Source organism: Bos javanicus, chromosome 22, assembly GCF_032452875.1.
Source record: "Bos javanicus breed banteng chromosome 22, ARS-OSU_banteng_1.0, whole genome shotgun sequence".
In the NCBI taxonomy this organism is placed as follows: Eukaryota; Metazoa; Chordata; class Mammalia; order Artiodactyla; family Bovidae; genus Bos; species Bos javanicus.
In genome coordinates this window covers 11,793,916-11,816,620 of record NC_083889.1, presented here as the reverse complement: position 1 = coordinate 11,816,620, position 22,705 = coordinate 11,793,916, and the positions used below count along the sequence as shown (strand labels likewise).

General features: G+C 50.8%; 1 protein-coding gene across 5 annotated transcripts in view; it reads right to left on the bottom strand.

Moving 5' to 3' along the window:
- Nucleotides 1–20,567, bottom strand: part of XYLB (xylulokinase) — a 46,056-nt gene extending 25,489 nt beyond the window's left edge. Inside the window, exons 1-10 of one of the 5 annotated variants that reach the window (XM_061395948.1) lie at nucleotides 20,423–20,567; nucleotides 19,057–19,139; nucleotides 15,718–15,787; nucleotides 14,204–14,284; nucleotides 11,882–11,968; nucleotides 11,119–11,247; nucleotides 10,253–10,318; nucleotides 8,498–8,570; nucleotides 6,289–6,407; nucleotides 2,538–2,619 (exon numbers count right to left, since the gene is read on the bottom strand). In XM_061395948.1, coding sequence (XP_061251932.1) covers nucleotides 2,538–2,619; nucleotides 6,289–6,407; nucleotides 8,498–8,570; nucleotides 10,253–10,318; nucleotides 11,119–11,247; nucleotides 11,882–11,968; nucleotides 14,204–14,284; nucleotides 15,718–15,787; nucleotides 19,057–19,139; nucleotides 20,423–20,479 — 847 coding nt within the window. In that variant the 5' untranslated portion in view covers nucleotides 20,480–20,567. Of the gene's footprint in view, nucleotides 1–2,537; nucleotides 2,620–6,288; nucleotides 6,408–8,497; nucleotides 8,571–10,252; nucleotides 10,319–11,118; nucleotides 11,248–11,881; nucleotides 11,969–14,203; nucleotides 14,285–15,717; nucleotides 15,788–18,730; nucleotides 18,754–19,056; nucleotides 19,140–20,422 lie in introns of those variants that run through there. The other 4 variants (XM_061395950.1, XM_061395949.1, XM_061395951.1 and 1 more) reach the window with 4 other exon arrangements.
- Between the last annotated feature and the right edge of the window lie 2,138 nt (nucleotides 20,568–22,705).

Below are 22,705 nucleotides of genomic sequence, written 5' to 3'. Positions count from 1 at the left end.
GGCTGAGGGCTACCTGCCTTGTACTTCCAACATTCAACCTGAAAGCAAAGCCCCAAAGGAAGGTTTAAAAAGCTGCTTCTTTGTCATTCCTTCTCAAACTTACCCAGAAGCTCATGTTTCAGTGGTAAAAAAGCAGGCCCATTATTTTCCCTGACATTCTTCTAGTTGATAGAGTAGGCCTAAGAATATACATTTTTCTAAAAAGACTCAAGGTTACCGAAAGGGAAAGGGGAGAGGGGATAAATTAGGAGGTTGGGATTAACATACACACATTAATATACATAAAATAGACAAGCAACAAGGAAGCACAGGGAACTCTACTTAACACTATGTAATAACCTATATGGGAAAAGACTCTGAAAAAGATACATGTCTATGTATAACTAAATCACTTTGCTGGACGTCTGAAAGTAACGCAACGTTGCAAATGAACTATATTCCAATATGAAAATATATATAGTTATATTTTTCTTCTAATGAGACTTGACGAACTTATTTCCATTTTAAAAGAAAACAAACCTGGCCCGCAAAGTGTAGGGCTGTCCTGAGTTGCGCACCAGCTGCTCTTTTCTGAGGGAGACTGGGCCCCTCAACCTTTAGGATAGATAGGAACTGGGGGCCTGGCATCCCCGGGGAAGCCTGGGCACCAGAACACGCCCGTCGCAGCCCAGAGCTGCCTCTCAAACTAGCGCCAGGAGGACAGGCCTCACACCTCGCTGCTGCAGGAACTGGGTCAATGTCCACCAGCCTCCGTCTCACCTCATCTCAGGCCCCTAAGGAACACGAGGGGCCCTTCCCCAAAACCTGCTCTGAGTCTGGGTTTGTGTCTTGACAACAGGGCTCTGCGCAAAGGGCTACAGAATCTGCTCAGGGACAGGGCGGCCCTCGTCTGGGTCCTGGGAGCTCCCAGCAGATGCCAGAGTGGTGGTCACCCTGGAAGGGAGGAGACACAGCCAGGACACTGACGCAACCACACGGTGGCAGGGACATGCTCACGTGCCCCCAGCTCCAAAGCAGATGGGCCCAGAGCAGACCTCGGAGCACCGTAAGTGCTATTTATACTGGGGACAGAATCAGCAGTAATGGCAACTTAAATGCTTTTTTCTCCTGGTCACAAAAGTACACACAGATACTGCAGGCAATGTGGAATTTAATAGCATCATTATGATGAAGGGCTTCCCAGGTGGCACTAGCGGTAAAGAACCCACTGCCGAAGCAGGAGACATAAGGGACACGGGCTCAATTCCTGGGTTGGGAAGACCCCCTGGAGGAGGCATGCCAACCCCCTCCAGTATTCTTGCCTGGAGAATTCCATGGACAGAGGAGCCTGATGGGCTACAGCCCATAAGGTCACAAAGAGTCAGACACGACTGAAGCGACTTAACACACGACACATTGTGACGACGCGTGCATTTTAACAAGACCTTCAGCTCCATTCTTAGGCACACAGCTCCACTCCTAAACACAAGTGCCTCTTTTTATTTTATTTTTGCCGTCCACATCCTCATCTGCATAACCAGTAGGAGGCAAGTACAGGGAGGCTGTGGGTGTGGAAGCCAGGGGGAAAGCTGAAGCCAGACCCCAGCCTCCACCACAAAGCAGCCCAAACCCTTTCATATGCACCTCTCAGGCTCACTTTCTTAGAGCAGGAATGGCTGCACAGGGTGGCAATTTGGCATGGAATTGCCAGATAAAATACAGGGCACTCAGTCACATTTCAATTTCAGAGAAATAACTTGGGATACACACTGAAAAAGCATGTTGTTTGAAGTTCAAACAATGCCTGAGTTACACTTATACTACTAGCTCATCATTTGTCCTTCCTCTGAGTTCAAGTTGGTATTGTATTTGCATTTATTCTATTTCTGTTTACTTTTTCCATCAACCCTGATTTGGTGGCTCATTAGGAAAGGGCTGCCAGGATGAGGTGAGGGGCAGCAGTCTGGGGCCACTTGGCCTTCCTTGAGAGACCTGTTGGGAAACCCCAGAGAAGAGAAGGAGGAAGAGGAACCAAGAGGCTTCGATGAAGAGTAAGTCGTATCTACATCACTGACTCGATGGACATGAGTTTGAGCAAGCTCCAGGAGATGGTGAAGGACAGGGAAGCCTGGCGTGCTGCAGTCCACGGCGTCGCAAAGAGTCGGACACAGCTGAGTGACTGAACAACAACACATCAGAAAGGGGTGAGAGTCTTAACGCTGGGTACTGGAGGAAGAGGTGGAGGAACTGAGAGGCTTACTTTGGAACAGAAAAGGCAGGTCAGGGAGGGTGGGCTTGACTGTCTTCCTCCACTGATCAGCTCTCACCTTGCTGGGCAGCCCTGGGTGGCCCCAGGTGGGTATCTGTACCCTGTGGGTACAGCCAGGGCCAAGGCAGGGCAGCTACAAGGAGTCAGTGTTCAGGCGAGCAGGGGAGCAGGTGGCCACGGAGAGAGGGCCTGCCAGACAGGCCTCCCCAGGAGGTTGGTTGGCATTCGCTAGTGTTCAGCAAGAACCAAAGCAGGCTACTGGGGGGGTGAAGTCCCAAGAGGTACTCACCTGGGTTGTCCCCAGTGAAGGCCACCACTTTGCATTCTGGAGGAAACCCATAGCGCTGGACAAAGTAGGAAGAGATGGCTCCCTGAGGAGAGAAAGCAAGTGTGTTCTACAGAAGCAAATCCCACCTGCTTGGCACAGCTGCCCACCTTCAGGCCACGGGAAAGCAACAGGCCTGGGTGGGGCCGAGAGGCTCATCACAGCCGGGACGTCCTGTTCACAGAACACCAGCGGAGCCCAGCACGGGGCTGGAACCATGAACACGAAGTTGTCTCACTGCCTCAAGGCATGCTTGATTTTGAGAGTCAAGGCAGCTAGAATGAAACTGCCCCCAACGTGGGCTCGCTTTGTAAGCCCCAAATTCCGGATGTTACATTAAAAATTATTAAACAAACTTGTGGAAATAGATAATGCCTTACACACATGCTCTAACAGCCCAGCAATCAGATCATGAGCAATCAGACATGCATACGCAGAGGTCAATGTTCTAAAGAAAATAAACCAAGGAAAGGCGCCGTGGGGGAGGAGCCTCCACCAAGAACCAAAGCTCTTCAGGGCCCCTTGGAGACTTCCTGTGGGATCAGAGGCAGGGGTGCCTTCTAGACAGACCTACAGTCTTTAGAAAGCATAGTTATGAAAAGAAAGCTCCCCAACCCCACCCTCTTCTTTCCTTGACTTTCTCTTAGTTCCAAAAATTTAAAATAAATGATGAGATTTCCGGGACTTCCTTAGTGGCCCAGTGGTTAACAATCTACCCTTCCACTGCAGGGGGCGTGAATTCGCTCCCTGGTCAAGGAACTAAGATCCCACATGCCCAGTGGCACAGCCAGAAAAACTTTTAGAAAAGGGATTTCCCATTGTCTGGGAAGACCACTTTGCTCCATCCAACAACATTTCGGATTTCCATGAGAATAAAGCCTGGGAGATAAATGTCTTGGCCTGGGTTGCCTCAGAGAACAGAGTCTGAGTCAGGGCTTGTGCAGGTGGCTTATTTGGGGAAGTGACCCCAGGAAATGAGGGTGGGGGTTGAAAGAATGAAACGGAAGGGTACTCTGGGGAGCCGGTGCTGGCTGTGGGCAGCATTTGAGGCAGGCTGTCCTCTTGCGGGTGGGACAGGGAGCAGCTCTGCACAGCTCCTCACAGGAGAAAGGTGTGTGTGTGTGTGTCTGTGTGTGTGTGTGTGGGGGGTTAACCCCGATCCCCCAGGCTGGCAGAGCACAGCTGCAGAGTTCCAGAAGCCCCCAGGGCAGAAGAGGGAAATGAGCTACAGCTCAGGCAGGAGGCTGCCAAGGGACACGTGAGGCCACAACTGCTGGCGAAAAAGGTGGGCTGGGAGGTTGCGAGGCGGAGGCATCACTACATGACATCTCCAGAAATCTTCCTGCAGAAGGGGAGAGAAAGCCATCTGGGCACCACCTTCAGAAAAAGAGATGACAGAAAACATGAATTTTCCTTGTTTCCCCCCATCACGTGGGTACATATGTTTCAAACAAAAACACACTTTTCCAAATCAGTTCTTTTCTGTTCCTCAAGCTGCTCGCGTCTGCACGAGGCCCCTCTTGGAGGCATGTGTTCTTGGTGTAAGGCAAACAAAGCTGGCTGCCGTGGACAAAACACTGCTCTCCATCGACTGGAAACTAAGAGCCGTGTGCAATACCGGTCCCAGAGGCTTGGCTGTTTTGTGTTCGCCCTTCCTTTTTTCCTTTCTGCTGTGCATCAGCCTGCCTGGGTTCTGAATTGTCTGCTTCTATGGGGCAGGACACCCTTAGCTCTGTGTGCTGGCTTCACGGCACCCTCTGGGTGATATGTGCGTGCTCAGTCGCGTCTGACACTTAACCATCCCATGGTCATTCTATCCCAGGCAAGAATACTGGAGCGGGTTGCCACTTCCTCCTCCAGGGGATCTTCTTGACCCAGGGATCAAACCCATGTCTCCTACATTGGCAGGCGGGTTCTTTACCACTGAGCCACCTGGGAAGCCCACCCTCGGGATGATGACAACGATCTGGCTTTGACATTCTGCTCGTGGTGGCAAAGGCTGTTTTCAGCTCCTCCTGTTGATAGATAAGTGTTTCCATGGCTGGAACTGTCAACAGGAGGCACTCGTGGTAGCCTGGTTCTCCATGGGCTCTGGTCTCCCTCACAGCTAACACTCAGCCCCACTCAGCGCTTCCACTTGTTCTGGTGTGGGGAAGGTGCTTCCCACCAAATGGCCGAGTGCAGGGTGCTCTAAGAACTCAGTTGGCCAACTAGGAGAAACCAGAGCATGGACAGTGGCTATTCTGAACATGGGTGCCACACGGATAGTTAAAGTTCTTTCACCGAATTGTTCCCTTTATCAGATATGTATGCTTAGTTGCTCAGTCATGTCTGACTCTTTGACACCCCGTGGACTGTAGCCCGCCAGGCTCCTCTGTCCATGGGATTCTCCAGGCAAGAATACTGGAGTGGGTTGCCATGCCCTCCTCCAGGGGATCTTCCCCACCCAGAGACTGGACCCAGCTCTCCCACTCTACAGGCAGATTCTGTATCATCTGAGCCACCAGGGAAGCAGATGTAGATTTTGCAAATATTTTCTCCCAGTTGGTAGGCTGCCTTTTCACTTTGTTAATGGTTTCCTTTGCTGTGCAGAAGCTTTTCATTTTGCTGTAGTTATATTTGTTGGGTTTGCTTTAGTTGTCTCTGCTTTTAGGTTTTTTTTCTTAATATTTATTTGGCTATGCCAAGTGTTAGTTGCAGCACACTGGATCTTCAATCTTCATTTTGGTGGCATGCAAACTCTTACCTGTGGCAGGTGGGATTTGGTTCCCTGACCAGGTTTGAAGCTGGGCCCCCTTCACTGGGAATGTGCCGTCTTAGCCATGGGACCACCATGGAAGTCCCCTGCTTTTAGTTTCAAATGCAAAAAAAATCTCTGCCAAGATGAGTATCAAGGAGCTAACCACCTGTTTTCTTCTCAGAGTTTTACAGTTTCAAATTTTAGATTCAAGCCTTTAATCCATTATGGATTAATTTTTGTATCTGGAGTAAGACAGTGGTCCGGTCTCATTCTTCTGCATGTGGCTATCCCAAATGTTCTTCATATTAGCCCTGGGACCAAGCACCATCTTAAGTACATTACATGTATCACCTCATTCATTCTCCACAACAGCCTGACAGATAGAAAGTAGTAGCGTTCCTACCGCTCCAGAGACAGTGGAAGTGAAGAGGAAACAGGCACAAGGTCACAAAGGTGGTTAGCAGCAGAGCCCACTTCCACCCCAGACGGTGCGGATCCAGGGCCCGTGCTCTCCCCAGATCATTGGCACTTCTTTTTATTTTCTCCAGACTACCTGCCCCAAGCTTCAGTGGTGGTCCCTATCCCTTAAATTTCCATCTTGTGCATTTTTTCCTAAGGAGTGCAATCACCCAGAACATATGCCTTCAATCCTTTTCCCATTCTAATTATTTTCCAGGGCGCAATTTTCCAAAGTCCACTCCCCAGCCCCCTCACCCCCTCACCCCCTCACCCCCGCCACGAGGCAGGAATCTGCAACCAGGCCTGAGCACCTGAATGCAAGGCAGGGATCCAGACATTGTGCACTGACTCACGTCAACTACTTATCTTGTACTAGACAAAGTTCCAAGTGTGCGTGCCCTTGTGTAAATGGATGGATGTGTGTGTGTCGGGGGTGGGGTGCGTGTGTGTACTATACCACTTCCCCAGCAGCAAACCAGCTCTCCGGTGAGCCTCGCCACCGGGCAGGGGACCTACCACAACGGAGCAGGATGGCACCGGCGGGCCAAGCTTCTCCTCTAAGCGAGGTGCGCAGGCCCCAAGGCAAGCCTGTGACCAGACTTTGTCCTGAATCTGCAGCAAATTCATTCCAGAACCTAAGGAAGGAAGGATACAAGAAGGAAAAAACAAATTTTTTTAAAAAATGTGTCCTTTATTCATTTTTTCCCCAATTTCTGGGCCATACTTTGTGGCATGTGGGGTCTTAGTTCCTCAGCTAAGGCGCAAACCCACCCTCCCTCTATTGGCAGTGTGGAGTCTTAACCACTGGACTGCCAGGGAAGTTCCAAGAGAAATCTTTTAAAAAATCTTTTGTAAAAATGCACAAATCTAGCCAAGAGTGGATCATTCTCACAGCAAACATGTATCTGGAGCTCTTCCCTGATGGAATGTATACAACAGATCTGGGTCACTCTGCAGTGGCCCTCTGGTCTCTAAGACCTGGTCGGGGGAGGCAGCTCCCAGCAGCAGCATCTAGGATGGCTCTGAGTGTCCCCTGGGGTTCAAGGCTCTGAGGCAGCCCTGGCACCAATGTGGATTTCTCAATCACATCTAACTTTTCGAGGGAAGTTCTCAGATGCCTCCAAACTTCCTCATACTCATCACTAAGATCAGCTATGTGTGTGTGAAAGTCACTCTGTCATGTCTGATTCTTTCCGACCCCAGGGACTGTAGCCTGCCAGTCTCCTCTGTCCATAGAGTTCTCCAGGCAAGAATCCTGGAGTGGGGAGCCGTACCGTTCTCCAGGGATCTTCCTGACCCAGGGATCAAACCAAGGTCAGTTTCTTGCACTGCAGGCAGATTCTTTACCGTCTGAGCCAACAGGGAAGCCCTGGTGATCAGCTAACTCTTCCCTAAAATAATCTACTTCTCCTGAGGATGGAGAGTGGGGAGAATCCAGAGCACAGGTGGATGGGCCTCTTCCTGGGGCCCAGGAGGGCCCTGCCTCAGACCAGTGAGCTGGGTGCTGCTGGAGCCCTGTCCCCATGTGAGATGGTTAGACAACTGGTAAATTAGTAGGTGACTTCTAAGGCAACAGTGAGGGGAACGGGTGGAGGCCCAGCTGAGGGTGAAGCTCAGTCGTGTCCAGAGCAACAGTGGAACTTTCTCCGGTAGCGCTCAGCAGCCCAGCTGCGTGTGGAGAACACCGGTGGGAACGGGCTGCTCCATGTGTAGCTCTCTGCTGGCCTAGCTCCAAGGAGCTGGGCTCCTGGGCAGGAGGAAGCTTTTCTTCTCCAGATCGTGAGCAAAGCTTGGGGAGCACTCCTTCGTCACTTTACTCTCTCTCCTTGTAAACTAAACCAGTGTCTGGCACACAACAGCACTCACACACTTCAGCTGAACTCCCAGAGACTTGGAGTGTCCCAGGGGTCTCCTAAGGTCACTCTCCCAGGCCTGGGCTCTTGCTCTGCCTCCTCCTCCCTCCTTGGTCCCTCCTTCTGCTCTAGCCTCAACCCAGAGCTACTTCAGCAAGCTCCTCCCAGCTCTCCTTCCTCATTGGCATCATCTGCATTTATTTTTGTCAGGGTTTTGATTCCAGAAGCTCATCACTCTCCTGAGTTCTCCAAATGTGAACAAGAACTTCAAAATATAACTCCTGAGGGAGCCAGGCTACAAGACGGTGCCTGTTCATCCCCTGCCCTACTGTGCACACCACGTGTGGTCCCTTCTGGTACCCGGAGGTCTGTGTTTCCAGGGATGGGACAGAGTGATGCACGTCACTCCCAAGATTAGCATGTAAAAAACTCTGCAGCTTCTGCTTGGCTGCTGTCTCTCTTTCCCTTCCCTTGGGGTGAAATCTAGCTCCCATATGGTGGTGTTGGGGGGGTTAGGACAAGGAACTGAGGCCTCTGGCCAAGAGCCACATGTGTGGCCTGGAAGAGGATCCTCCAACCCCAGTCAAGCCTTTAAGTGACCTCAATGCTGGAGGCCAGCTTGACTGCCACCTCCTCAGAGACCCAGAGCCAGAAGCATCCAGTCAAGCCACTCACTGATTCCTGACTTTCAGAAAGTCTGTGAGATAATAAGCATTGATGGCCCTCAGCTGCAAAGCACTGGGCTCATTTGTTACCCACGAAAGATAACTAATACCCTCCCTTCTTGGCAACAGACAGGATGGAAGACTGGATACGGTTCACGCTGCCGCACACCTGCTGAACAGGCCCATCGCTGGGCTCTGAGGACTTACCGTCACTGTAGTCAACAGGGGAGTAAGACCCAAGGAAGAGAGAAGCAGCAAAACTGCTGACCAGGGAAATTCTCTGCGAAAGACAAAGATACCGTGCGATTCATGACACACTTTCATGAACAACCGACTACTTGTGACACGCACACAACAGGACAAGAGTTTTAAGCTGGGGAGGGAAGTAGAAACTCTGAGCAAGACGCCCCAGCAGTGAGAGGCCGGAGGATGCCTCGGTCTCGCAGGGCATTTGGAGTGGCGGGGACACCAAGCGGTGACTCCTTAGGAAAGCCCCTTGCTCTGCGGTTTCTGACAAGTCATCAATCGGCCAGGTTCAACAATGACAAGGGGAAAAAGGCGTTCCCTGGTGGTCTAGTGGTAAGGATTCCGGACTTTCCCTGCTGGGGGCCTGGGTTCAATCCCTGGTCAGGGAACTAAGGGTCCCACAAGCCTCGCAGTGCAGCCAAACAACAATACCGAAACCGTATGAAGACGCCACCCTGAGGGAAGGCAGTTTTCACCGGAATCCATGTGCCGGGGAGTGTGGTGCCCTGATTTCCTTCCTCCATTTCTATGGCTTCCATTCACAGAGGAAGTAGATGTATGGCCACAGAATTCAGAACCAACCAAGACAGTTTCAGGGGTTCAGAATGAGTAGAAGTGAAAGCCGTCCCCTTTGGAAGCCAGAGACCCCAAACATGAATGGGAGGAACCGATAATTGATTTCAAATGTCACCCTGAGGGTCTGTGCTTCCACATGGGAATCATAGGCACTTGGATCAGGGGAGAGAATGCCAACACCTCCTGTTCACAATCGGGCCACTTCTGTTCTACACACAGACTCTGGAGAAGTCCCCTCCACTCAAAACCTTCATTAATAGCTAACACTGCAGAATAATCTGGAACCTTGACTCACTAAATAGTAAACTGCATGCTAAGATTAAAAAAGCAGCATGGTTTAACACCAGCTGATCATTTTCTAATTACTTAGAGATGAGTATCACTAGCCAGGCTGTTGAGCTGCTTCTCAGGTGGCATTAAGTTCCAGCTTTCAGCAACTATGGCTCAAGGAATGGAACCTGGGTTCCTGGGATACAGGTTCTGGTTGAAGGGCCACAGCTAGAGACACACTGGTCCAGGTTCACAAATTTCATAAGAAAACAGAGACTCCACGCCTATCAAGCGCCTGTTAGGCATCCTGCATCAACGATAGGATACTGAGCCCGAAAGTAAAAGTGGTAGTCACTCAGTCAGGTCCAACCCTATGTAACCCCATGGACTATAGCCCACCAGGCTCCTCTGTCCCTGGGATTCTCCAGGCAAGAATAGTGGAGTGGGTTGTCATTTCCTTCTCCAGGGGATCTTCCTGATTCAGGGAGCGAAGCCAGGTCTCCTGCATTGCAGGCAGATTCTTTACTGCTGACCCACCGGGGAAGCCCAGGAAATTGAGGAGACAGAGATGAAGGGCACCCAGATCTACTCAGGTGGTCCCCAGAAGACATCAGGCCCCCTGCTCCCACTCTGACCCTGACTTCTACCCTTCTAGTCAGGAGAGTCCCTGACTTTTCTTTCCTACAATTCCGTTCTTTCCCTCTCCTTTGGAAAAAGCCTGACAATGAGAATAAAAGCAAATTGAGTATATATCATTCTTAACGTCTGCTCATCAATGTTTTTAGCCCATGTACATGAGATGTATATTTATGCAAAATTATAGGAAGAATTCGACCCTGATTTGTAATCAAAGAGGAACGTTTAACCAACCTCTGTGTGTGAGTAGGCCTCGGGGTTCTGCTGGTAAATCTTTGCAATCTGGTTTCCTGTAAATCGCTGGAAAAAGAGTGCAAGTGCTTAAAAACCCATATCCTATGGAGAATCATCAACTCCATAAAGTCCTGACAGAGTTAGCATAGCAGGCTCTGAATAAGAGCGTAAGAAGGTTCCTGAAATCTGGAAATGTTTGATTTCTGTTGAACACCCTTGGTAATAATCTCACTTCTCATGTGGCAGGATGTCTGCTCTGACCAAAGGCACCCATGCAGGGGACTCACGTATTTTCCTAACCCACATCCTTCCTACCTCAGGTGACCCAAATAGGGTCGGTCTTATCCCCCGAACCTCTACTCCAGGGAAGGTGGCATGAGCCCGGCTGAGCCAAGAGCAGACACCCCGTGGGAGGGGGTGGGACTGTGGCTGAAGCCAATGGGAAAGAGGTACTCAATTTTTTTTTTTTTTTACTTTCCCAGGAGCTGCACTAAGTGCCTGTAAGCGCTGACGCCTTTCAGCTTCAAAACTACCCAAAATGTAAGTCCTCTTTGTATCTCCAAGTTAGAGAGGCTGAGATCGAGGTGCCACTATCAGCCACGGACACAGCACAGCTCTGACCTGGGAGCAGCAGCAGCAGGCCTGCCCTCACTGGATGGGCAGTGCAGAGGGCCTAGCTCAGAACCATGGGTCAGAGTGCCTGGGCCTGGCTCCACGGGGCAGCAGCCACATGGCCTCCCAGGATTCCCACAGGGGCAGGTCACCAGCGTGTCCTCCCAGACCCCCAGGGAGAAGGGACCAGGGCCACCAATCAGGTCTTCCTCCTAGACCAGCCCCTGTCCCCAGATCACGGCAGGCGCTCCCACCTCGTAAGCGCGGGAGCCGGTGAGGCGGCTGAGAGCCTGGGCCCCGCCCACGGCGGCCTCCAGCTGGTGGCACTGGGCTGCGGTGCTGGAGTCCATCCACACCGGGCAGTCGCTGATGGAGAAACAGGCCTGGAAAGAAGGAGCACAGGCGTGAGCTCCGCCTGCTGACCCTGGGGGCCACCTGGCATCTGCGGCCACACTGCCCAGCACAGCAGGGATGAAGTGGACGTCTCTTCCCTGGACGTGACCCTGGAAGACCCATGGGTAAGCCATTCATGTCCAAACCTTGGTCTGGCCTGGGTGGCGGGGTCTTTCCCCAGAAAACTCTAGGTAGAAGGTTCTGGCAAGCGTACCTGAGCACCACAGGCAACAGGAGAGACAGGAAGGGAGTGGCGGAGGGCCAGAGCTGTAGCCAAGGGCAGGCTGGCCTGGGCATGTGGAGCTTGGGAGAAAAGAAGCCAGAGCCTGCCTTACCAGCACCGCTGGGAGGCACTAGGTCCCCTAGTTTGAGCAGGGAGCTTGCCAGAGTCGTGCTGGATTGCAAGGGACCCACGTGACGAGGGCTGTGAGCACCCAAGCCTTTGTCCCAACCACAGGGATGTGCATGGCAGACCATGCTCACAGGACTGCTGCTCAGCCACGTTCCCACACCCCTGACAATGCCCAAAAGCCCTAGGCTTCAGGACCTACAGGGCTCGGAGCCCTTCTTCCCTACCACCTCCCGTAGAAGTTTCTCAGCCTCCCACAACCCGGCCACACTCACCTGTAGCTGCTCACGCAACGGAAGGTCCGGGGACAGGCTTGTCAGCACCTGGCTGGCCCCAGTCTTCCAGTACACGCTTCCATGTTGCTGCCAAGGGAAAACCCAAGCCCGCATCAGCCTCCTGGAGACTGGAAGGGCCCAGACTACACACCAAAGAACTGGACTCTGAGTCTGTCTCAGTACTTCTAAGTCACAGAGCTCATCACCTTTATGAGACTTGGTTTTCATTTCTATAATATGAGGAGGAACTCTGCCCTGTCCACCTCAAAACATGGAGGAACAAACAATTATTGGTCTAGATTTTGGAGCCTTTGTAAAACTGTATTTAAATATATTGCTTAGAAAATTATCTGACACTCACTCATTTATTCATTTACCACTATTCAGTCAACAAACACTGACTGATCACCTAGATCATGCCAGGATGGGGCAGAGGATGAGGGTAGTACCATCCCTATTCTAAAGGATGCTGGAGTTTAGTCAGGGGAAAAGACACAAGTGGACAATTACAAACTCTATTAAGGGATTTCCCTGGTGGTCCAGTGGTTAAGAATCCACTGTGCAATGCAGGGGACATGGGTTCGATCCCTGGTCAGGGAACTGAGATCCCACATACCACAGAGCAACTAAGCCCACGGGCCACAGCTAGAGAGTTTGTGCTGCAACAAAAGATCCCACGTGCTACAACGCGGACGCAGCCAAAAAAACCCTATGAAGTGCAGCGGCAGGGCTGTGGAAACGCCGGGGAGGAGTCTAGCCAGCTGGGGGTATGTGTGCATAGGAGTGGATGCAGTAACTAGGAAAGGGTCCCAGGGTTGGGTGCAGGGGTGTGCCAGGAAGAAAGTAACTGTGGTTGAGAGCAGCTGGCATGTGCAGGGAAGGAACTTTAGGTTGGGGTGGGGGAAGAAGGGACTGGATGGGGAGGTGGCAGCCTACCCCTTGACATCCATGCTCGGGAGGTTGGGTTTTATCTTGGTCTGGTGAGAACTCTGGACGGCCAGAGTTGAATGGATGAAAGTGCTTGTGAGAGTCCTGCAGAAGGTAGGCTGGAGGCAGGAAGGTGGAGCAGAGGCCCAGAGAAACACAGTGGGTACCGGGCCTGGGGCCACAGAGGTGGCGCTGGAGAAGAGGTGGCAGATTCAAGAGTCAGGGACAAATGAGCAGGATTAGGGGACCCCCTGGAATGCGGGGGCAGGATGATGGGGGAATCGAGGCTGACACTTGGGTTGTGGTCCCAGGTAGGGAGGGACAAGTCCCTGAGAAAGGGCACCGAAGGAGGGCACCTGGGGCAAGACGGCGCGCTCAGTCAGAGAAATGGCAAGCTTGAGGCACTCCTGGGACACCTGGCCAAGGGGGCAGAGGGGGCGCGTGGGAGGGAGAGGGGGTCCAGGTGAGGGAGGCAGCCGAGACCACCAGGGACTCTGTTTAGTGGAACAAGGACATAATCAATACGCTTCCGTTAGGTCAGGGGAAGAAGAGGCACCTTCAGAAGAGTTGGTGAGCACTCTCCAATGAGGACATGAAGACACGCTAAACCAGCATGGGGCAGAGTGACTCAGAGGATAACACTGGACTGGGATCCTCACTCCCCTCCTAGCAGCTAAGTGACCCTGGACAAGTGACACCACCTCTCGGCGCCTCCGTTTCCCCATGTAAATGGCAATGATAATAAAAACAGTAGTAAAACTTGGGTTTTTTTTGCACTATCCTATCTATTTAACATTCACGTTGACCTCACAGCAGATTAGAGTATGGAGGCACCAGAAAGCTGGACAACGTGCCCCGGGTCACTGCTTGCAAATGGCAGAGCTAGAGATCAAACCTGGAGCCCCCTGTGCTAACCACTGCACGATACCTCCTGGTACAACTGTTATGAAGACTCAGTGCATGTGAAACGTTCAGCAACGCACCTGGCTTACGCTAGGCGTTTGGTGTTCTTTGTCATTATCACACTGCTATCGTCGTTAGCATGATTTCTGACTTTATTTTTACTTCCAGAAAAGAGAAAAGCCATTGTGTGCCCTCAAACAGTCATAATAAATTCATGTCAAATGCTTCCTCCATCCCCTTGGAGGACCTGGATCCAGTTCCTCCTCACCCAGCGTTCTCTTCTGTCCAACATTTAACTGTACGAACTGTCTCAGATCCTGTGTTTCATCCTCCAAGGTGAAACAGCTATAGGGATTTTCACTGCAACGAAACATGTGCAGTGACTCTCAAGGGTGTGCACCATCCTTTGAGCGGAGCCAACACCTCAGCACCCACACCACCACCCAAGACAGACGCCCCTCATGTTGCAAACAGAGGCTGCAGCAAACCAACCTGGCCTGCCCCAGACAAGGCGAGGACTTGAGAGAAGTCAAAGCCCGAAGCCTTCATCTTCTCCAAGATGATATCCAAAGCCTGAGAAGAAACACAGAAGCCACCATGACTGTCCTGAACCATGGAGCCAGGCTAATGCACAAGCCTGGATTGTAAGTGCCTGCCCTGTCAGTGGAGATAAAGAAGGAACCGATGACTCAGGGTTTGGAAGCACTCAGTTCAGTTCAGTTCAGTCGCTCAGTCGTGTCTGACTCTTTGAAGCACTAGAGTACATCAATTAAATGAGTAAGCATCAACCAAATAAAAAGGTGAGCTATGCTAAAAATATTTTAAATAAATGGAATCAGAAACCAGCAATCCTCAAATTTTGCCTCTCCAACTGGTGACTTCCAAACATGCAGAAGGGCTTCTCAGGTGGCTCAGTGGTAAAGAATCCCCCTGTCAATGCAGGAGATGCTGGTTCAATCCCTTGAGTTGGGAAGATCCCCTGGAGGAGGAAATGGCAACCCAGTCCAGTATTCTTGCCTGGGAAATTCCATGGACAGGGGAGCCTGGTGGGCTACCGTCCATGGGGTTGCAAAGAGTTGGACAGGACTGAGCATGCACGCAAGTATTCAGGAAGAGCCAAAATCAGGTGGCTCAAATTTCTGTTTCTTTTATCTGCATTTTCAGTCACCATATACTGATATGACTTCACTGCAATGGAGAAGCAAAGAGCAAAGTTGAAGGTCCCATCAGAACAAGGCTCCAGAGACTTTGCTGGTGGTCCAGTGGCTAAGACTCTGAGCTCCCAGTGCAGGGGGCCCTGGTTCAATCCCGGTCAGGGAACAAGATCCCCCATGCCATGCAGCACAGCTAAGCATCTGAGAACTGAAAAACCTGTGGGCAGAGGACATTCAGTTGCTACTGTTGTCTGACCTCTAGTTCCAGGGTCTCAGGTCCTCTGTGGTCAATGAGAGAGCCCTCGGCTCCTATCACACCTGCCTGTACTGTCCACACCCTAGTCCTGTGGCCTCACAGGTAACCCAGGTCTGGCAACAGGCATCTTCCTTCCTCACTGGTCTTGAGCAGGCAGGCCTGGCTTGGGATGGATCTAAGCCCGACTGGGCAGGTCACAAGTCACCATGCTGAGGGCCCCTGCCCCTAGAGTCGAAGGGTCTGGGGACTGAGCACTAAGAGAAGAGTGTAAGGGCCATGTTTGGATCTCAGGGTACAATGGAGGACACAGGGCCTAAAAGTAGAATGTTTGGGAAAGGTCTGCTCTGTGTCTTTTTCAAGATGGCAGGACTTTCCAGCTCCTCTGGTTTCAGCACCTGGAAGCCCCTCTGTGAGTCTCTTCAGCTCAGAAGTCCTGACACCAGCTAAGACCTGGGTCGTGCAGATTCCATTTGCCCAGGAGGACCTGGTCCCAACAGGGGCTCTCATGAGCTGCCACCTTCAGGCTTCTGAGCCAATTTCCAAGTCTGCTGGTGAGACGGGCTGGGACAAGAGAGGGACAGGAATCCCTGTCTTACCTGGACCCACATCAGGACCGGAGAGGTCACTGTCAGGCCATCCTTGTGAACATGAACTCCACCCTGAGTCCTACAAGTAGAAGAGATAATGTGGGACAGAGCCTCAGGTGGGGGCCCGGCAATGGCAGATCCTGGATCCCTCCCGCAGAAGGAGAAGCACCCCGTCCCCAGCCTCGTGGGGGAACTCTAGATTGAACAGGGGAGATGATGGGCAAGATGGAGAGAGAAGGCATGGAAACTGCCCAGTGTGGCTCAGAGGTGGCAATTCTCCGAAAGCACCAGCAAAGACAAGTCTTCTAAATACAAGGTGTTCACCCTGCCAGGCTGTCACTTGGAGCAGTGGGCATAAATGGGGTTGGGAAAGTTTGGGGTTGGATGAGAAGCCCTTCCAAGTCGACTTCCTAATTTTGGAGAGAGGAGGCCTTTCAAATGATGACTTAAAATCAAGAAGCAACAGAAAAAGAGACTGAGATATTCAAAGACATAAAAAACAAAAACTCAAATATGGCAACAATAATCCAAGCAGAAGAGAAGAAATAATAAATTTAATAAAAATTAGAGCACAAGTTGGAGAAGGCAATGGCACCCCACTCCAGTGCTCTTGGCTGGAAAATCCCATGGACGGAGGAGCCTGGTGGGCTGCAGTTCATGGGGTCACGAAGAGTCGGACACGACTCAGCAACTTAGCAGCAGCAGAGCACGAGTCAATGAAGATGAAAAGAGAAAAATCAAAGAAACCAAAAGCTGATCCTATGGAAAGGTCAACTGATAAATCTCTAGTCAAGCTAATCAAGAAAAAAGAGAGAAGATGTAAATTACCAACATCAGAAATGAGAGAAGGGTCTTCACTACTGATCTCACAGACATCAGAAGACAATAAAGGAATATTATGAACAATTCTCGGAGAAGGCAATGGCACCCCACTCCAGTACTCTTGCCTGGAAAATCCCATGGACGGAGGAGCCTGGTAGGCTGCAGTCCATGGGGTCACTAAGAGTCGGACATGACTGAGCGACTTCACTTTCTCTTTTCACTTTCATGCATTGGAGAAGGAAATGGCAACCCACTCCAGTGTTCTTGCCTGGAGAATCCCAGGGACGGGACAGCCTGGTGGGCTGCCATCTATGGGGTCACACAGAGTCGGACACAACTGAAGTGACTTAGCATAGCATAGCACAGCACGAACAATACTATGGCCACAAATCTGATAGGCTAGATGAAATAGATCAATTCCTTGAAAGATACAAACTTTCAAAATTCTAAGAGGGGTGGCCTGTAGTGATATAAAATACGAAAGCAAGATAGCCTCCAACCTCAGCTCCAAGGAGACATATCAGCTGGGGAAGAAACAGATGGCGACACAAGGTGATGGGCAGTGAGACGGACAGGCCAGAAGGGAAGGCTTCAAGGAGAGAACGCGATCTAAAATAGACACGGAGGGGCACGTCCACCAGGACCACTCCAAGCCACCTCAAAATCAACAAATCCACAACGGTTACGAACTGAATTGTGTCCTTCGAAGTTCACCGTGTCCTAAGCCCCAGTACCTTACAATGTGACTGTGTTTGGAGATAGTACCTTTAAAGAGGTAATTAAGTAACGATGAAGTCATCAGGGTGAGCCCTAATCCAGTATGGTTGATGCCCTTATAAAAGATAAGGGTATAAATAACCAGGAGATGCCAGGGGTGCACTCATGTAGAAGGATGACCACGTGAGAGGCAGCAAAGAAGGCAGCCGTCTGGAAAGCAACGAGAAAGATCTCAGAGGAAACCAACCCTGCCAGCACTTTGAACTTGGACTTCCAGGCTCCAGAAGAGTGAGAACATAAACGTCTATTGTTTGGATCGCCCTGGTGGTCCAGTCATTAAGAATCCAGTGGCAATGCAGGGGACACAGCTTCAACCCTTGGTCCAAGAAGATTCCACACGCCTCAGGGCTACTAAGCCCATGTATCCCAGCTACTGGGCCTGGCCTCTAGGGCCTGTGCTCCACAGGAGAAGTCACCCCAGTGAGAAGCCCACACACTGAAACTGGAGAGCAACCCCCACTCCCCACAACCAGAGAAAGCCTTCTCGCAGCCACAGAGACTCAATGCAGCCAAAATATTAATTAATTTTTTAAAAAGTCTGTTGTTTAAACCACCCAGTCCGTGGGATTTTGTTCTGGAAGACCTACCAAACTAATACAAAATTCTAAAATCATGATCTTTTCCCCAGAAAGCAATTCTCTTTCACAGTCTACTATCCACCCTCAAGACCAGCCAGAAGCCTCACCCTCATATCTCATAATAAATTCTGTACCAAGACCTGTCAATTTTACCACCCAGCTCTCTCTCTTGCAATCAATATCATTTCTCAGCCAGATGATCTTTGGAAAACCTCCTCAGTGGTTTCCCAACATGTACTTTGGCCACATCTTATCTGCTTTCCCACTGCACCCAGAGAGATCTTTTTAAAAAACAAAAACAACCATCTCACACTGTCCCCTCCGCCAATCCCTACAGCCCTACAGTGGATGACCATAGTTTTTAAGATAAAGACAAACTCCATTCCATGGCATATATGGCCCAACCCAGCCTCTCTGCTCCCTAGTCACTCAGCCTTCTTCAGTTCCATGAACGAGCAGTGCTCCTTGCCACAGGGCCTTTGCACATGCTATTCTTTCTGCCTGGAAAGCTCTCTACCATCTATCACCTGGCTAACCCCACTCATCCAGATCCTGGCTTAAGCACTGCCTCCTTAGAAACATTCTCTAACCTACTCTTCCAAATTTAGATCACACTTCTTTACAATAAGTACTTAAAGAAGTGAATTCCTTTCCGTCAATGGCCTTCTCTGAGTTTATAATAAAAAATTCTTTTTTTTTTAAATCAATCAGTCTTTGCCTGATATCAATCTTCCCCACTAAATGTGAAGAACTGAGAGAGCAACAACCATGACTCTTTGCTTCACCATCAAATCCCAGCATGCAGCACAGTGCTTGATACAAAGTGCGTCTCAACTGATACCTACTACATATACGAAGCCACGTGCAGAATTCAGAAGGAATGCAGGAGAGTGCGTTCCAGGCACAAAATAAAGATGTTGAGTGATGTGTCAAGATCGCCCTTCTTGCAATTTGAGGAAACCAGAATAGTGTGGTTTATAAATATAAAAAGTTGGAATTCCTTGGCAGTCCAGTGGTTAGAATCCATGCTTGCACTGCAACGAGCACAGGTTCGATCCCTGGTCAAGGAACAACCATCCCACAAGTGGCATGCAGTGGGGCCAAAATAAAGGGTTTAGGGTGGACCCCAAAACCACCCCCCTACACACACACAGGCACTCTAGGTACATACCCAAATTCTACAAGGTCTCTGTCAAAATGCACACTGTCTTCATAGAAGACACTCAGCTCTGCATCAACAGCAACAACTTTTACCTGGAAGGTAAAATATTAAAAATAATGGATAGACTTTTCCTCAGCTTCTATACTAGACTGGTCCAAGGACATGAACACCACCAGGTGAAGCCCAGCCCTCTAGAAGTGGTTCAGCCTGGAGACCTCCTTGAGGCTGGGGTGCATCATGGCAATTATCCGGGTAAGAGGCCTCATCTGACGACATATCCAAAGACTTAGTAAAATGAAGAGGTGGAGGCTAAACAGAAATACCCCGAAACACTCAGGGATAAAATGAAGAGGTGGAGGCTAAACAGAAACACCCCGAAACACTCAGGGAATTTCTGCCCTCCCAAACAGCCAAAGCCAAAATCCTCTAGAAGTAGATGTTCATAGATGAGCTGGTTCCTGTGCCAGGCAAGAAGGTCTGAGCAAGTCCTAGAGGAGAAGGAATGGGAGGCACGGTTTGGAGATGTCTCTGGGGTGTCCACGCCTGCAGGGATCTAAGAGACCAGGCAAGGTCCCCGGTTTGTTCCCAAAGGCCATGATCAAGGACCAGAGATACATGTCCCAACAGAGCAGATTCCAAACTCAAGGGTACAACTCCTTTACTGGACAGATGGGGAAAGAGGCCTAAAAAGACAACCTGACTTATCCAAGGTCCCCCCAGGAGCTTCTGGTCAGGGATAGACCACAGCCTTGCTCCCCTGACCCATCTGTGGAGAGGCGTTTGTCTTTAACCGCGACCATGTCCTAAGTTAAGAAGAAGGAGCCCCTTGATACCCCAAACTGGAAAGCAAATCTTGACTCTGCTTGCCTGCGTGCCTGACTCAGGGAGCAGCACAGTCGGGCACGTTGACCTGGGCACGCTGGTGCCATCCAAGGGCTGTCACAGGCGGAACAAAGTTCAGGTGTACAACGTGCCCATTTCTTAAAAAAAAAAAAAAAAAGCTTCAAGCGGGATCTGGTTCCCGGTCACTGGCTCCGCCTGCGTGTCTCCCCGTCTGTCTGGCCCTCTGTTTAAAGCTGCTGAGTTTCTTCGGGTCCCTGGGAACCTGTGCTCAAGACGGCGCGCGAGCCTTTGGGGTTCCCCGGGCATTTCCCCGCCGCGTGCCCGCGGATCCCTTGAAGGAGTTGGGGTGGAGGGCCCCCTTTCTGGGAGAGCCGGGGTACAGGCCTGGCGGAGGTGCCGGGTCCCCGGGGAAGCCCGAGAGAGAAGCGCTCGCAGCGCGGCCCAGGGTTCGGGCGCCGGGGTCCCCGCCAGCCCGCCCGGGGTCGCGGAGGAAGCGGCCCCAACCAGCCCGCCCCGGGGCCCGCGCCGATACCTGCTGCGTGCTGAAGTCCCAGCCCAGGCAGCAGTGGCGAGCGGCGCGCTCGGCCATGGCCGCGGAGGATCCGGCGGCGCGCGGTTCCGTCAGTCCTTCCCGCGGCCGGACTGTCGCCGCGCTCCAACGCGCAGACACGCCGGGCCCGCCCCTCGCCCCGCCCGGCCGAACTCCCGGACCCGGGGCCCCCGCCGCCCTGCGCTCTGGCGCCACCTGCGGGTGAACGAGGTGGGGACGCGCCGCAGCTCGGCATCAGCCTGCTTTTAGCACCTGGGCGACCGACCAACCCCACCTCGCCCCGCTTCCCATCCAAATGTGCTCCCTGCGCAGACCCGGCCTTATCGCGGCCTGCCTTCCCTTGGAGGACGCCTGGACCAGAGGATTCATCCTTAGGCCGGCTTGTTGCTACCTGTCTCTCTGAGAGCCCGGAGCCTGGGACCTCCAAGTTCGTCTCTCTCAGGTACTGGAGCAGCTGTCCACTCATGGTGCTGAGTTAGGGGGCACAGGGAAATGGACCCAGGAACTGAATCCGCGCTGTTGGCAGTGAAAGCGAGTCCCAATCCCTAGACCACCAGGAAATTCCCTAGGCGTTAGTTTTGAAGTACTTTTAAAAATTCAGCACTGTTTTTTACAGTTTGTTGCTGCTGCTGCTAAGTCGCTTCAGTCGCGTCCGACTCTGTGCGATCCCATAGACGGCAGCCCACTAGGCTCTTCTGTCCCTGGGATTCTCCAGGCAAGAACACTGGAGTGGGTTGCCATTTCCTTCTCTGATGCATGAAAGTGAAAAGTGAAAGTGAAGTCGCTCAGTCGTGCCCGACTCTTAGCGACCCCATGGACTGCAGCCTACCAGGCTCCTCCGTCCATGGGATTTTCCAGGCAAGAGTACTGGAGTGGGGTGCCATTGCCTTCTCTGGGTTTTACAGTTTACTCATAGTTATATGTATTCTCTGGTTCCCAAACTGCACCCAGGTGCTCTGGGAAGGTGCAGGGAACCCACAGGGGTGCAGCGGGGTATTTTTACTTTTGGAGGGAAAGACAGGGATACTCATCTCAACCTTTGTCAGTCTCTAAGGGCACTGGTAAGTAGTTGACTGTTGGCTACTGGGCAGTCAACGGTTCTAACACTGGATTTGCAAAGATCATATCTTTGCAACCCTATGTCATAGTGATCAGCAAATTGCGGTGATTAAGCAGTCATGGTGATAAACAAGTACTGCAGGAAAATTAAAGTGAAAAAATAAGGGCAGCGGTTTTCAGTCTGATTCTAATCTTTGAAGAGTTGTGCAACACTCAATGGGCACACACATCCCCTTAGTGAGTAGTTATGCTTAGTTAAGAAGGAAATGAAATTATTTTCTCTCCCTACTAATGTGCACTAATTTCTTCAAAGAGCTTTTAAGTTCTTAGGGCACAAGTACATATAAAGCCGTTTGGGTCTAACTATTGATACTTACTAAACAGAACCCTTAACCTGTTCTTTTGGCCAAGAAGCACATGGCAAAACTGAGATTCTGAGGGATGCCATGAAGGGCACAGTGTGTGGGGGCCTCTGATCCACTTGGTTGCTTGTAACAGCTCTATCGTGTTCATTAGTGTACTGACCCCAGGTTTTGCTGCTTGAGCTGCCCCCGAGGGACACTGGGGTGGACTCCAGTTCCCCACTAATGCAAGTAGCACAGGTTGAAACATCCTCATCCATGGTTCTGTGGACCTCTGGGAGGAAATTTTTTTTCGGGGGGGTGGGTAATATCCAAGAGTAGGGTTTATATTATGTGTGTATAACTCGTATCATCAGAGTGCTGAATTACTTCTGAGAATCACTATACTGGTCTACACTCCCACCTGGAATGCCCAAGGGTACCTGAACTTCTCCATCCTATATATAGTACCTGGCATTTATATCCTTTTTGATTTTGCCAGTGTAATAGGTGAGGAGTGGTTTCTCATTATTGCTTTAATTTGCATTTCTCTCATTATTGATGAATTTGAGCTTCTCTTCATATACGCTCACCAGCCATTTAGGATTTCCCATTCCGTGAATCCCCTGCTTATTCCCTTTGCCCATTTTTCAAATTTAGAATTTTTGTCTTTTTTAAAGGATTTGCAGGAGTTTCTTATATTTCAAGATGTAAGTTCCCATTTGGTCTTAGGTCTTGCAAATATCTTCTCCCAATATGTCATTTATCTGCTAACTTTGTCCATCTTGCCCTTCATGGACTGGAAAAATTTAATTTTAATGTAATAAAATCTGTCAAATTGTCTCTGTATTGATTTTGTTTAAGA